Genomic DNA, 15,286 nt, shown 5'->3' on the forward strand with positions numbered 1-15,286 from the left:
GTGTTGTTCATGTTCGGGTCTGACGCTGTATGATCTTTGGCTTGAACAAGTTAAGTGCGTTTACCAATGCTTTGACGGTGTTATGGATCTTCACAAAGGCTTAGACATTCAGATCGCGTGCTTCTAGCTCCTTTCATCTCACGTTTCAATGAGTTGGTTGGAAGAGAGTGTTGGAAACAGCAACAGAAAAGGGGTGGCTCGAGAAATTGATGCTTTAAATTGAATGACAAACGCATTCGGAGCTTTGTGGGTACAGCAAAATTTTGCGTGCTTTATGGGTGCGATAGAGGTTGTGGTCAGACTTCCGCCTATGACGAGGAAGAGTTTCGCGGACAGGTAGGATATCTTAAGAGAATCTCCTGCGATCTTCACAAGGCCTACCCTCTCGAACTGTTCATCAAGATTCTGATGCCCCATATCCTGAAGCTGTACAGGCTCCCGGAATGTTACGAGTGCTCAGACAGGAGAAGAAGAAACTGATGGTAAGTAGGAGGACCTTGCGATCACGTTCTGGGACAAATAGCAAGGTGCAACCTGCACCAAAAGATGGTAGGGAAGGTCACAAGGTGAAGCAATACGGCAAAACGACGAAAGTATCGAAGCACACAGATGACTCTAAGAGGGGGCACATACTTTCAGTCCAGCCTTCTAGATGTCTCTTATCACTGCCTCACATACTAATCTCAGTTGAGGTGTTGTGCTTGATAGAAATCGTTCAACTCCAACATCAAGTGTTTCTGGGTAAACTCTACTCATCTCGTACAAGTGTGTTTTACTCGTTTTCATTTTACACTACATTCTGAATACCTTTTAAATTCAATCCAAATCAACCTGCGTACAGCTTTCCGATTGAGCTCATAGAGTGCTGAGCAACAATCCAAGGCTATAAAAACTTCCCAAACCACAATGCCTTCCAACATCCAAGCAAAAAGATGTCAACGGCCACTGTGAAGCAGAGCGGATGCGTTTCACCCACTCAGCATCTATCCAAAGCACCAACGAAAGTGTACCTCCATCCCTTGGCAAAGATTATCAACTGCAATACATATATATACAATAAATATAATACAATAAACGTGATGGGAGTGACTCTGGGCGCAGACCACATTATTTTCATCACAAACCGGCGCAAGCCTTCGTCTTCGTCTTTCGGGGCTCAGCTTTGCTGCCCCGTTGCGTCGCAAGCGCCGCCACGACGCCGCCAATATACGAATCCAGGTGTTGGATGCAGTAGCATTGGAGAATAGAAGTAACGAATGCGATTATTCAAAATAAAAAGAATTAAAAATAATACGGTGACCTCGTGAAAATCTACTTTCAATCTTCCGATTTGGTGGAGGACTCCGACACCGAATCTTGGGACTAGCTTCCAAGGTCAAAACCTTCTGCTTACATTAAGCCCATAGATTGTTCTATGCCAAAGTCTGACGCTATGCTAGTTCCCCACAAACTAACTATGGTCTCCACGGAGTGAGAACCATGGTTAGTTTCCAGCTCCTGCACTGTAGGCACGAGATTGCGAATATGGACCACTACAGGAAGGAAGTCATCGACGAACCTAATCTCGGAGGCTGCCCGTGGTTCAGCTGCTGTTGCCCTCAAACAGTTCATGCCAGACGTCCGAGAAGACTTCGACGATCACTTGGTGATAGTCGGGCTCGTTGAGCGCAAGGTAGCATTGTAGGAGCTCCTCCATGTCGGATGTCTGCTGGATGTTCTGATCGATTATCATGTCAATCATAGATGCACGAAAATCACCGTAAGGGTCGTAGGAGCTTTCCACAACCACTGCCACGCTCTCCTTAGCAACGTTGCCTGCAGGAATAGGGGGCCGAGGAGATGCGGAGCTCTCGGCCCCGAAGGTCGTTTGTTTCAACTTCTGTTGCTTGTGGGCTCTTCGTGGCTTGTTGAATTGCCGCTTTCGGCAGCTCAGCTCGTCAATCTGCAAGCGTGCGAAGTTTAGTACCGTGTTGTCTTCTCCTTGCGGGTGGTGGATCCTATCCTCGCAGATTGAGGGAGAAGGAGACAGCATTTTTGGAGTGCTGTTGTTTACATAACGATTTGACTGATGCGCCTTGCCGTGGGGGATCGTCACCCTCTCGCCCTCCACATCAAGCATTAGCTCCTGATGATTGCCCACAATGTCGGGCGACTGGAGCGTGATGCAGTGCAACTCTCGAACAGAGTCAGGGGTTTTCAAATCCTTCGATTCCCCTTCAATTCGAAGTGGGAAGGAGTTGGTCTCCCACGCCTTTGTCGAGGATTCAAGAAAGCTCTCAAAGACAGGAGAGTTGTACAGCTCGAAATTTGGGCTCTCAACCTTCAAGTCGTCGTCCTCAACGATCCTCTTGTGATTGTACTGGTCCAAAGCTTGGTCCAGGGAGAACAGGAGCTTTTTTGTCTCTTCTTCGTGTTTCTTCTCCAATTGACACTGCTTTCGGTACATCTCCGCTCCGAAGACTTTTGCTCTCAGAAGACTCTGGCTGACTGAAATGTTCCCTATGTCGACGCTGCCAATCCCCCCATTGTAAGGTACCAACGCGGTGTTGCTCTCTGCAACATTCCGAGAACTCTCATTTTTTTCGGTTTTCCAGAACTCTCTACTACTGCTGAAAGACGATATTGATGAGTTCCACGGAGGTACACGATCAGGATTCTCAAACTCGTCTTCTGAATGCGGGAGGATCATGGGTGCTTCATCAGCTTCCGGTTCAAACATAAGGTTCTCGAGCGTGGCGGATTTTTGGTTCGTTATTGGAGACAATTTCACGTCATCCACGAGGCATTTGACAACTTCCCCATACATCGTGAGATCCATGCTCCACGTTCTGGGATCATTTACCGTCCACGGCCCGTCTTTCTGATGCCTTTTGGAAGATATTTCTTCCGCATTCGTTGCTTCTGTGCACATCAACTCCTTGCTCACATCTAACTGCAACAACTCCGCCTTCTTCAGTTGCTCCATGCTTTGATGCCGAGCTTCCCGATTTCGTGAGGATAAACTCCTATATCCAGGAAAGAACCACGGGCTTCTACTTCCGCTTCGGCTTCTACTAGACGAAACTTGCTCAGAACTAAAACTGTCCTTAGAAAATGACTCCTCTCCCGTGGTACAACACAAATTTCCAAGCGAAGAAAATACTGAGAAGGATTTGCTCTTGCCGTGGTTATTCCTGTTCTTTGCAGGCGTCTCGTCCGTATCATCCGCCTCATCCGGATGCACATAACTTTTCGACTTGGAAAACGCTCTGAGCAGAGAATCTTCAGGCTTCGGACTGGCGATGAAAGCATTGTATTTCTCAACGCGGACGTTAAGGTTTGGTGAAGCTTCGATACGACTGAAGGCATTTTCATGGTTTTTGTAAATGTTTTCAACTACCTTCTTCGAGACCCGTGACTCTAAACTGTGACCGAGTACATGATCCTTCAACCTCCGATGAGGTTTTCGTCGGACAGATCTTAGGAATCTGATGAGCCATGCTTGAGGGGAGCCTCTGTTCAGGAGATGGGCCTTTTGTTTCTCAACATCGGCCATTCTCTTCCTTGATTCGTCCTTGACGTTTTTCCTAGCAAAGCACAGATACACCAGACACAGGGACCACGAATAGCACAGGAAGAGCTAAGGAGCCATTCTGAACGCTTCCTAAACAAGGCCTCCGCATTTGTGCCGTAGGTGGTGTATCCTTCCATGAGCTAAAACCACATTCTGGATCAAGATGACAGAATAAATGGCGCGAATTCCACCTCACTTCTGATCTCATCTGGTAGTCTCAGGGGCCAGCACAAAAACAGTGTCTTGGAAACCCATATTTCTTGCACTCCGGATTTGTAAGCGCTTGAGTTGTCGCACCCCATCACCAGACTCCAGCTGTAATAGCACAGGTCCGTAAGCCCTGATGCTTCACAAGTCCAAGCGCATTTTCAAGGTTTCAATCATCCATAAAGAATTGATTTGCCAGACAAGTTGACCTAATAAAACCTCAAAATCGTTAACTTTTTACAGTCGTTCATAACATTACAAAAATTCCTGGATGACAACAGCCTTATAGAGTAACATCACAAATTGTAGCAGAGGCTCGAGGGCTTTTGTACCTGGTTTGGATCGTTCTTAGTGAGCATCTTCTCCTACTTAATATTGTACCATTCGATACTTGATCCTTAAGAATCTGAAGCTCAATGCTACACACCCGCAAAAAGACGAGAGGTGTTAATCCTATAACAATTTCCAGCTAAATGCATTGCACTTAATGTCTCAACCCATTCAGAAGTTAGTGCAGACAATGCACATAGCAAACTTATAAGAAGCTGCAAATCAGGAATCCAGACCCATTGTAGCACAAGAGACTTTCCCATCGATAACTCAGCAACTGCTCTCGGGTCTACCAGAAACAGTGTCTCTTGTCAAATACAGCGGCAGGAACAAAACACGTTGGATGTCGTCGCTAATCTCTGTTGACCTAATTCGGCTGTTGAGGAGATTTGACGCGTTCTCGATTAGATTCTATGGAATTTTCACTCGAAATGATGTAAGTAGCGCTCACAGCCATATTATCGGAATAACTTGTACATCACTGCAGGAATCCCAGCAAACACAAAGTCTAATTCTTGGAATATATTCTGTTGAGGAGATTCGGAATCCAAGTCACAGGAATGCACCGCACTGTCGGCTTCTCCGAAAATCTCCTTGATAAAAGTGGATTTTCCATAGTAGCTACCTCAAATCTAGTGCTGAACGCAAAAGCCCACATCTACAAGTGCACTGAAACTCTACAACGAGGATCGCTTGGCATTTCAGGACTTCCTCATAGCCTACAATCCTCTTTCTCGATGACGGGGCATGCACAATGAGCTTGTCAAACACGAGGATTTACGAAACTGGCCACACCACCTTCCTACCCCGCCAAGTTCTCAACACATGAACATAATTCAAGACTACACTTCAAGCGCAGTGAGAAAGAGGAACGCAAATATTGCGACCCATGATCCAGGACACAAGATCAACGGTTGCAAAAATGAATCACGTTAAACCCTCGCAGCAAAAGCATAGCGGAAAGTGGACTCTATCAAAACATCTGCAGCATTGAACATTGAATGACCACCTACCCGAGTTAAGAAAGAGCACCATCAATGCGCTTCTGGAAGATGCTCACAAGCAGTGATTCAACCCCGAACCAGGAGGAAGGACACCAACTAAACCCTAGGCTCACCACAGAATCCGGCCTACAACTCGGTGGGGATCTAAAAATTCGTTTGAAGCGAAAACCTAAATGAAATTCAAATTGATTCTGTTCGACAATCCGCACATGGATAATTTCAGCCGATCTGGATCTTATCAGCCAATCTAAGCTATATAATTAGAAATCTTGACACATCATCTCCGTAGCATCGAAGAAATACACATTGGGGAGCTGAGAGAGGTCGTTAGTGGATTTTCTAAGCACCTCTCTGCGTCCAGGACGTCCTCCTTCGAGTTCGCATGCACAATCTCTTTCAGAAACTCGTGCCTGCGCAGGAGAATAACAAAGTCTGCCGCGGTCTCTGGGAGCCCTTCCCACCGCCTACATTGCAAAGTTGGCGGAATCGTGTCGAGTTTCTGCTGCCATACCAACTCGGGTCTTCGCATCACGGAAGGCAAGTAAGCTGATGGAGACTGATACCTCTGTGCCATGTCTGAATATTGATACGAGTTGCGCCAAATAACTGCCACTCTTGCTGTTTGCAAGCTCGGCAACATATATCAACGCCAACCACAACCACCTGTAAGAGAACTCAGCCAGCCGCAATGACACTACAACTTCACAGTTACGTCTGCTATGAATTAAATTTCTATTCTGCTCTCAAAAGTTAACTAACTGCTCTCAAAGTAATCGAGAATCCTCTGCTGCACTGAAGTGGAATCTCGAGTCGTCGGCCTGACTACACCCTAAAAAGTACATTCGCGGATAGCGTTTCTCGCGTGACACTTCCTGCACATGGCTGTGCAATAAATGGCCCTTTAAGGCAATGGTAGGGCGATTTCCCCCCAGGGTCAGCAGAATGCTTTTATTTTGAAATTGGCCTCGGCACTCACATCAGTTTACAAACTCCCGCTAGATTTCAAGGACAGCGACAAAATTCGTGGATGTTTGCGTTTGCTGCTCGCTCATGAAGTCGCTTTTCGTTATTTCCTAGCAATCGGAAACACAGAATCCTTGAATCGGACGCTCCTTTCTGTCTGTGGGGTGTTAATGAGCGCAATCATTATTCCCGTGCAGTTCAAGCTGGATTTGGAGTTATTTGGCAGAGTTTGTCCTCAGGTCACACTGCCCTCCTCCACTCAAGATGCTGTAGTCAAGCCATTCTCTCCCCAGACAAAACCCTTGCCTATCTCTTCTGAGCCGATTGAATTTGGAGGGTTGCATGGCATTTTATGTAATTCGTTTAGGGTCTCTGCATCCACTTCTGGCGCCTTTCGAAGCTGGGATTTGCTGTGAATATGGGAGTGCAGGCTCTGTTAGAGAAACAGAGTGAGAGAATAATTTGAGGGTCTAGTGCATTCTCATTTGAGTCATTTTCAGTATCAGGAGCGTACTGTTCTGGAGTAAATGGGTTCATCATGCTGTGAAAAAAGACTGTTGGCTTTTTGCTCGTTTCAAGTCTTGTTCGAATTTTAGGTTAACTGCGGGGTGAGGAGGAGCTGCAACTTGCATTTCATTTGTTCCAACTTTCGTGGTTCTCTTTTTTCCTGTCAAACTCAACTGTTTCGGTACGCTAACACGCTGCACCAGAGGTAGTGCGCCATACGTTAATTCTGTCGAACAGGAAAACTTGCCGCATCCACATTGCTCCGCACACACAACCTGCAAGGCACAACATACACCTGAAATGAAATAGAGGAGACCTCTTTCTTTTCCAATAACACACTTCCAGATGCAGTCACGTTGAGCTCCGACAGCAATGTGGGGCTCCAAACTTCCATGCTTTGGAGGATGCCCGATTAAGTGCAACAAATTGTGCAATTTCTTCTGATACTCAGTCCGGAAGGTGTTACAAGCAACTAAAAAGATCAGTTTCAGGTTTCAAAGCGTGTGCGCTTCAAGTGATCGGAGACCGTTTTGACATTCACTCAGCTTCAAGAAATCTCTGCACCAGCTCATTGCACAATTTATCACAATACTGTAAAGTTTATCATACAGATTACGAGCAAGCACAATCAACATTGTTACAAGCACAAGGAGGAAAACATCAACGGCCAGTGAAGCTCTTTGTTTAAACCTTTCTACCCAGCGACTATTGTCGGGGTCCGTAGATTACAAATAGGAGTAACCGGCAGGTTAATAGTATTCAGAAAAGTTCAAAATTTGGGTTATTCGATTCCCACTCAACTTCGTCACAAGGCAAATGTATGATTATTGTTGCAATAGCTAAGACATTGCAGCGGAAACTCCCATGAGATGAATCACTCATCTAGTACCACAACTACACAAGAATATCAGGCAACCGACACACTCATACACGGAAACTTTCACGATAACTCAAAAAAAGCCTTCGGCTTAAATGGCATTATTACACTTTGAATACAGTAGGTCACTGAGCAAGTCCACGAGGCAAAAGAATGGGATACTCGAATAACCTTATTCTTCACATTGTAAACCTTGAACCTGGAAAAAACCCGTGCATGCCAAGTAAAAAGAATGACGCACTATCTCCTCGATCGAATAGGATACAGAAGAATTGGACGCCATTACTCTCAACGCAGAATTGGTCAATGCTCCAAGCTCTGTGAATTCCACTTTCAATCACTCTACATGGCATTTAAACCCTCCAAAATATGCTGTTGGAAACGGAATTCATAAAACAGATTACAGAAAAGCGAATGGCAACCATGATGTTCACCGTCTCCTAAACATGGGAGCCAGTGTCACAGAATTTTGCGGTATTCTGTTCAACGTTTTCAGGGCGTTCTCGGCTGATTGCTTAGCATGAAAATTGCCATGCCGGAATGCGTCCACGAGAGACGTGTGCACGCCAGAGTCGATAGAAATGGCTTGCGCCATTTCGGTGTTGCGGAGGATCCGATCCACCATCCACACCGCCCGTTGCCGCAACACCTCTGTGCGATGCTCCTGCATGACTGTCAAAATGGGGTGTATTGCATCCGCTTCATATAATACCTACAACATACAAAATCTCGTCAAGACAACTCCTCCTGTGCAATCTCACCAAAGAGATAAAACTACACAGGCTTCTACATAAACTCGTGAAGAATGTTAAAGAGCACTAGAGCCAGGTAGAGGAACCTCCTAAAAGCTATGAAGGGACACTCTTCACAAAGTTGGGAACGCAATACCATAAGAAATAATTTCACGTAAACAGAGCTGCCGTAGGAGATGGAGATTACCATAACGCCTCTATCGATGTCGACAGTGTCCATCAGCACTGTGGACAGAGCTGCCATGGCAGCCTCCACGAGGCTCGGATTGCGGTGGTCAAGACACGCAAGGAGGGGCCCAATGGCTCCCGCTTGCAGCAAACAGAACGTGGTCTTTGCGGAACACACCCCGCCATGTAGCTGACACACGTCAGTTGTGGGCAAGGGCGGTCTTTGAAACAGGCACGGAAAAAAAGAGCATAAAGGCATCGACGCGGGAGGCTCCGGTACATTCGATAGCTGCTGCGACTTCGCAGACAGATTCTCCAATGCTTCCGCAGAAGAGCGTTGCACCTCGTCAAGGGTTGAGGTTCTCAGGAGCTCCGTAAACAAACATGTTAGATCATGCTCTTGCGCTACGCCGACGAATTCAGGGTCGTCCAGTTCGGATGTGAATCGGAGGAGGACTCCCACCAAGCCTTTCTGAAACGCCGCGATGTGGCGGCTGCCTCCAATATTGACGACTCCCCTCCTGATCTCATTCATGCGCTCGACGATCGTAGGCAAGGCGTTCTCATCGAGCAATGCGCGCGTCAGGTGCGTGTCTTGTAAGGGAAGGTTGGCCAGCAATCCAGCGGCGAAGGATTGCTCCTCTGTTGCGGACGACTGGCCTAATAGCTTCACTACTGTGCTCAATTGGCGTGTGGTGACGCGCAATCCATCTGCGAGCTCTTGGGACATGTAGAACGACAGCAGGTATAAGAGTCTGACGGAGACGACACGGAGGTCGGGTTGAGTGGCTTCCAAGAACTGGATTAAGTTGACTATGGCGCCCGCGCTTTTGATGGCGGAGACAACCTTGCTCACGGCTCTCGGCTTTGACGCTAGCCCTGCTAACACCTGCAGTAAATTTCGATAACGTTTAAGCATTGCGACACCTGTGAAGTGCATGGAAGATGTGAGATTGAAAAGGAGAGAGGGAGCGGAAATGATAAGTTAGAAACAAGTACCAGGAGAAGCTTGGCCTCGATTGCGGGCCCGGTGTTGCTGATCAAGTGGAGGAAGTTGTGCATGATGGTCTCAGATGTGAGCGTGTTGCCGCCATCATCGACGGGGATGCTCTCCCACATTCCGCTGGCGTTAACCACATTAGCAAGGATCGTAGCGGCTACCTCTTTTAGTTTCATGGGGACCATATTGGGACCGACGACAAAGAGATCGCGCATTAGAGGAATCAACACCCCCGCCTCCAGGAGCTTGCTGCCATTGGTCTCGAGCGTTGAAATGCTGCGGAGAGCTTTCAGAGCAGCCGCTTTCTCCGAAGACGAGGAGCTGCTGTTTAACATCCCCACTAACGTCCTCGACACGAGCTCGCCGGCGCGGGCCTTCGCTTCTGGGGTTAAGGTCAGTTCGGAAAGGACCTCAGCCATTTCTACACGTACCTCCGCATCGCCTGAGACACATGCCACGACGAATATTTAATAAGACTTGGGATTCACAGCGAGGCTAGCGGAGTTGAGTTGCCTACTGTTATCTACATCAAAGAAAAGCGAGGGGTTTTGTAGTACTAACCTTGAGTGAGGCGATCGAGAAGTGGTTGCACACGACCATTCTCCGCCATTTGAAGGACATTCTTGTCGCATTTTGACAAGTTGGTCAAGACGTCGTCAGCTATGTCGCCAGCAACCATGTTCTCAGAGCTGCCGCTGGTCATTCCCACGAGGAAAAGTATGGCGCCATTGGTTGCACCGATCTTCTCACACATGAAATAAGAATTTGATAGCTCGTAAAGAAGCTTTACTGATTCCTCTCGCTCAGTCGGGTCGTCTCGAGCCAAACACTTTACGGCCTGTCGCAATATGTCAGTCTGGCCTATGATTGCTTTTGCCTCATCGTCATCTTCAGCGAGGATACGAAGAGTGGAAAGGGCTAGAACCCGGGCCTCTCTTCCACTCTTCAAGCGATCCACAATTTGAGGAATTAGGCCAGCGTTGCGTATCTTGTTCTTGTTAAACTTCTTCCGACAGAGCACTTGCACATCCCGGAGGCCATGGAGTACATCGTTCTCCGAGGCATCGGCAGTAATGAGTACCTTTGCAATGTCAATGCGCGCCAGTTCGTTCCGAGTGGTCCATTCCTCAATGGTGTTCCGAACGGCAATGCTGGGCTTCGGCGGAGTAGTAATCAGCTTCCCAGTCAGGGGGCAGATTGGCTCCTTCCCTAAATCTCGACATTTTTGCAACCATTGCTCGATTGCAGACTTTTCAAAAGTTAGGCCATTCTCCAAACAAACAGGTTCGCGCATGATCTGCTTCGTGAGAGGACATAGGAAGGCTTCGTAGAGAGGCTCCAATCGCCGATACTCTTGGTGATGGGACATCACATTGGGATCCTCAGAAGGGGTGGCTAGATCAGTCGGCTGCTGTAAGAGGTTGTTGTACCCATTGCCAACCACGCCCTTTGTATCCTGCACGTCACGTTTACGCACGTCCATCTTGTTTGTCAACTTCAAATCGTCCCGCTTTGGATCCTCAACCCCAACCGCCCGCACACATGCGTGTCAGAAGATCTTGCTCCAATGCTGAGTCCTTGAAAGCCGCGCAACTAAGATCTTCTTATCCAGTCTTTTGAATCTTTGCTGGGACGATAAAAAGATGGATTAAAACAATCAAAAATGAGATCGTACTGAACCATTTAACATTTTTTACTCTCACGCGAGTGACATGTTTGCGAATTGAGATTGTATATAGACATATATTGACTCAAAAACATAATCTATTGAGAATATTTCCAAGATTTGTCCGTCAACACTCATCGTTTGATTGAAAGAGATAAGATCTAAGTATTTCACCTTAGCTAAATTAGCTCGTGTGCAGATTTTATTAGATGCCTTGTCTGCTCCCTCCAGTCATATGTATTGCTCCAATACCAATGCCTGACCAGGAGTGCTACATTCAAAACGAAGAGTGACCCGATCACGCTTTCTCAAGGAGTAATAAATGCGACTTGGTCTGCATACATCAACCAAATTGAGAAGCAATATAGCTAATTAAAAATTTGCAACTTGGGAATGCGAAATAATTTGCATATCATCTAACCCCCACGTTGAGTCTTGGAACACCATCTTAATATGCTCAACAACATCCCGGCGTTTGTGGATCTGCAAAGTGCAAGATGCGCACCTAAGCAATCTGCTTACTACATTTGTATGGTCAAGCATATCATCACAATGAATAATGAACAATGAATGCGCTTCAAAGACGGTCCCTCAATTTGGTGCAAAAACTAGAGACTCACTAAAACAGCTGAACCAAGCTCGACCACCCCATTCATGGTTGGCACACATAAAATAGTCTGCCACAAAAAAGGACAAAAATTAACAAATGTAGATCAACTTAAGCCTAACAAATTTTATCGATGAAGTAATACGGGAGGATACCAGTCCAAAGCATAATAAAAAAAAGTATAGGAGTCGAAGCAGTGATCGAAAGTTCGTAATGAACGATTTAATTACAATTGCTTCATCTCGAGTACCTGTGAATGTGACATACCTGGATTCCTGCCATCTGTTCTTGGATAGGCCAAATGCAACAATAAAACCAACAATCTCCATGAGTGCAACATAAGCTTCATAGCAAAAACCGCCAGAATCCTAATCCTTGGGCCACTGTGCCCCCCTCACCCTTTGGCATCCTGGTGCACCGCAGATGGCAGAGAAATCCTGTGTGATGTCCTCGGGGTGCGTCGCCACACATCGGCGGTGAGTGGCAATGTACAGCCCGCTTTGACAGCTATAAGAGGCGATAAAATTCTGCGCAACTTGGATCTCTCGAAGGAGAGGCTCTAGCACTTCAGCATCGATCTCGTTTGATCCTCGCAAACTAACCACTAATGTGCACAAGTGCACCGTATACCTAGCCCACAATTTGAAATTCTCTTATTCGAAGAAAACCTTGCGCGCAGTTTTGGAATAAGCGGCGAGCCCGTTTATAATTCCCTCCAGCAGAGATGGACCAGCGGTCCGCTGCCGCATTCTACACACAATTTGACACAAATCAGCTACTGCTCAGACCTTGACAGTCTCATTTAAGTTCAGACGTGCCGGTGCTGGATATCGATATCACCCCCGAGGTGTTTGGTTGTCCCCGCTTCGAAGTTCGACAGGCTCAGTTCTTAATAACTCAATTCAGATGATGTAACGTAATCGGAAGAGGACCGTCTTATGATTCCCAAGTTTGGATCGGTGCATAGCTCGACGGCATGAATTTTTCAACATTAATAGGGGCATCATTCTCTATCCTGCTCTTCCCTCCCCCAAGAAGTCTGCGCTTTACAATCGATTAAAAAATGCCGTAAGCTTGGACTCTAATGAATGGTCTGGATTTTCAATTGGCTCGAATAGGGTGAATTGCCAAAGCTTCCTAAAACCCTCTCAATCGCCAATATCCTAATATGATCACACATTGTCGGTACAGCAAAGCTCGTCCGGATAGTCACAAGAATGGGAAGATTCAAAGCTGTTGTACCCCTCCGCTAAAATGTGAGCAAGGTGAGGGGAGGGGGGGGGGGATATAGAAAGAAAGAAAACGGAAAGTAAAACAAAACAGGCAGCAACGAAACTGCTGGAACAGATCAATTTGACGGCGGAGAATCAGTGGTGATAATATCAGGTGAAAAAACATTCAAGGATTGAATGAAGGGATCTCACCAGATACAAATCATCCTCCGATAAACTGTAGAAGATTTCTCAGCCATTTCTTTGAACACAACTTTTACGCTCCCTCAGGTCTCCACCCTCACTCAACATCTCGAATCTCGCGCTCTCAAAAACTCGTTGCCTTCCTTCCTCACTCGCACTCTCTTTCTCTCTTCCCCTCCTCATATTCCTTCCCCTACATCCAAACCACTACCAGTGTCACTGAACACCTCACTCACAGAACCTCCTACAACCCAGCAAGTGAAGTAGTACAAAACCGACAGAAACAGACGAGGGTGTCTCGCGAGTTGCAAAGCCAAGCCCGATGAGAGCAGCAAAGTAACAGTGCAACACTGACCTGCTGACAGCATTCCGCAGAGTGGGCTAGGAGGAGGAGGAGGAGGCGAGGAAGTGGCGATCCATAGAAGCCGAGGTGAAGGGAGTGATGCAGATAGATGGTCCCGACACTGGCAAGCAACGGCGGCGAGGAAAGGTGCGTCGTAGGAGGAGCAAGGCGAGAAGATCGGGTCAGAGCGCAACGACTGTTCCCCAGGCTGTGATGCCACCACCACCACCACGGCTAAGCTGGACTGAGCTGGACTAGCCTCGCAAAACCCCCACTTTTCTCCTCCCATCAGCCCCAGCTGATCTGTTTTGTAAAGTGGGTCCCGGCTAAAAGTAGAAACCGAAAGCCCCAACTCCTTCATCGATTGATTGATCGTTCAATCACCCACTGCGACAACACCATGCCACATACCACCACAGGACCCAAACTAACCCTACTACTACTACTACAGCTCTCCGTCCCTCCCTCTGAAGCCCTTTGAAGCCTTCCTCCTCCTTCCCATGCCTCCCTCGGCCTCCTCCTACCTCCCCTTTTTCCCCTACGGATGGTGAAGTTTGTGAAGTGAAGTCTGGACGGTAGATTAGCATTCCTTTGAAACACCATGTGGACTTTGCCTTTTGGAATGTTCCCACATATTCTAGTTACTGCAAGTGCGTTTGTGGGTTGCAATTGATTCATATATCTTCCTTCCAACAGTTCTAGTTTAGACCTTGTGCATTTCATGCCACTATTATTTTATTGTTTAACCTGAAGTGGTGTGTTTGAGACGAATAGTATCTAAAATTTTGTGTTTATTGTTATTATTTTCATTGCCATTTTGATATATATATATATATATATATATATGTGCATAAATATTCATGGAACATGTTTAATACAAGTATTTTTCTGGCAATAGATTTTGTTGAATTGACTAAATTCATCGACGAATGTGGTAAGATCATGAGCAAAGTGATGACCACATCTTTGCTTGTTCCAAGAACATTTATGATCACGAGTTCTTTTAAAGTAAATTTCTTGATTTTGTTGACCTGGTTTATTAATTTGAAGTCATTTAGCTCACAATTGTGGACTATCATCAAACCTTTGGTCAAACTCACACTTTCTCAAGACAAAAAGAATTTATATTTAAAAAAATCCATATTTTATACAAAAATAATTTAATAAAAGAAATAAAACAATGATAATTAAAATTAAAAAATAAAAATAAATAAAATTTCAAAAGCTACACAAATAATCAAGTGTGTACTTTGAAGTAATTCATAACACATAAATTTATTTATTTTATATTTTAATCTCTTTGCAAAAAATTAAATAAACTTATATTTTATGTATATATACACACTAATGCCTACAAGTAGGTTTGTTTAAATCTGAACCAACTCAATTAACAAACTTGATAGAGATAACTTGATTGAACATCTTAACCAACCATCCAATTCTTACTAATTCAACATGTAGCAAAATTTTACTTCTATTCTTACATATATACTATCTTAAACAGTTAAAATCTTAATTATACCTAATTTTAACCACCATAACAACAAAGTTATTGATGCACTTTGCCTAAACTTACAAGTAATCTAATTTTAATGTTGATTGATACAATGCAAGAAATACTCTACACTCTCTCAATTGTATTTACAAGATTCAAACATGCTATCTATTATCTCAATACCTTTACGACATAAATCTTTTCTAAGTCACTTTAAAACATAATCAACATTCTCTTTCACGTAGAAGAATCATAAGCACATGCACCAAATCCTAAAATAGAAAACGAAAAATAGAGAATAAAACCATAAATTGCAAACTGATTTGATCTCCACTTCATAACACCAATGGTTCATGTTCTACACTGCAAGAAGCAGTGACGACATTGTTTGATGTTCTT

General features: G+C 45.4%; 3 protein-coding genes across 13 annotated transcripts; all 3 read right to left on the minus strand.

Annotated features, from left to right (window-relative positions):
• Positions 1 to 757: 757 nt before the first annotated feature.
• LOC141044334 (uncharacterized) lies at positions 758 to 3,535 on the minus strand. The gene has a single exon (XM_073540679.2). It carries the CDS (start codon positions 3,533 to 3,535, stop codon positions 1,583 to 1,585), a length of 1,953 nt encoding a protein of 650 aa, XP_073396780.1. The 3' UTR covers positions 758 to 1,582.
• A 176-nt stretch (positions 3,536 to 3,711) lies between these two features.
• Positions 3,712 to 7,413, minus strand: LOC112295002 (uncharacterized). 3 transcript variants are annotated; one of them, XM_024546077.3, is made up of 3 exons: positions 5,442 to 7,382; positions 4,093 to 4,179; positions 3,712 to 3,868 (listed from the first exon to the last, which is right to left on the minus strand). In XM_024546077.3, exons 1-3 carry the CDS (start codon positions 5,732 to 5,734, stop codon positions 3,712 to 3,714), a joined length of 537 nt encoding a protein of 178 aa, XP_024401845.2. In that variant the 5' UTR covers positions 5,735 to 7,382. The 3 variants fall into 3 exon arrangements, with proteins under 3 accessions (XP_024401845.2, XP_024401839.2, XP_024401842.2); XM_024546071.3 differs by having other exon boundaries at positions 3,714 to 3,899; positions 5,442 to 7,413; XM_024546074.3 differs by having other exon boundaries at positions 3,714 to 3,893.
• A 97-nt stretch (positions 7,414 to 7,510) lies between these two features.
• On the minus strand, positions 7,511 to 13,288 carry LOC112295000 (U-box domain-containing protein 44). 9 transcript variants are annotated; one of them, XM_090244226.1, is made up of 9 exons: positions 13,059 to 13,231; positions 11,902 to 12,384; positions 11,648 to 11,704; positions 11,449 to 11,510; positions 11,202 to 11,285; positions 9,923 to 10,983; positions 9,361 to 9,803; positions 8,381 to 9,250; positions 7,511 to 8,153 (listed from the first exon to the last, which is right to left on the minus strand). In XM_090244226.1, the coding sequence occupies exons 6-9, from the start codon at positions 10,842 to 10,844 to the stop codon at positions 7,872 to 7,874; spliced, it is 2,517 nt and encodes an 838-aa protein (XP_090100352.1). In that variant the 5' UTR covers positions 10,845 to 10,983; positions 11,202 to 11,285; positions 11,449 to 11,510; positions 11,648 to 11,704; positions 11,902 to 12,384; positions 13,059 to 13,231; the 3' UTR covers positions 7,511 to 7,871. The 9 variants fall into 9 exon arrangements, with proteins under 9 accessions (XP_090100352.1, XP_090100351.1, XP_090100348.1 ...); XM_090244225.1 differs by having other exon boundaries at positions 9,923 to 10,988; XM_090244222.1 differs by having other exon boundaries at positions 9,923 to 10,988; positions 11,202 to 11,510; positions 11,902 to 12,673; positions 13,059 to 13,288.
• Positions 13,289 to 15,286: the final 1,998 nt, after the last annotated feature.

Source organism: Physcomitrium patens, chromosome 18 (genome assembly GCF_059467195.1).
Source record: "Physcomitrium patens ecotype Gransden chromosome 18, ASM5946719v1, whole genome shotgun sequence".
NCBI classification, from domain to species: domain Eukaryota; kingdom Viridiplantae; phylum Streptophyta; class Bryopsida; order Funariales; family Funariaceae; genus Physcomitrium; species Physcomitrium patens.

Coding starts and splice junctions, on each gene's coding strand:
- LOC141044334 (XM_073540679.2), bottom strand. CDS start 3,535: ATGGCCGATGTTGAGAAACAAAAGGCCCATCTCCTGAACAGAGGCTCC.
- LOC112295002 (XM_024546077.3), bottom strand. CDS start 5,734: ATGTTGCCGAGCTTGCAAACAGCAAGAGTGGCAGTTATTTGGCGCAAC. Junction 4,180..5,441: donor GACGTCCTGGACGCAGAGAG/GTGCTTAGAAAA, acceptor GCGGGTGTGTAG/CATTGAGCTTCAGATTCTTA. Junction 3,869..4,092: donor CTAAGAACGATCCAAACCAG/GTACAAAAGCCC, acceptor GTGCTATTACAG/CTGGAGTCTGGTGATGGGGT.
- LOC112295000 (XM_090244222.1), bottom strand. CDS start 10,844: ATGGACGTGCGTAAACGTGACGTGCAGGATACAAAGGGCGTGGTTGGC. Junction 9,804..9,922: donor TCTCGATCGCCTCACTCAAG/GTTAGTACTACA, acceptor CATGTGTCTCAG/GCGATGCGGAGGTACGTGTA. Junction 8,154..8,380: donor ACATCGATAGAGGCGTTATG/GTAATCTCCATC, acceptor TGTATGTTGTAG/GTATTATATGAAGCGGATGC.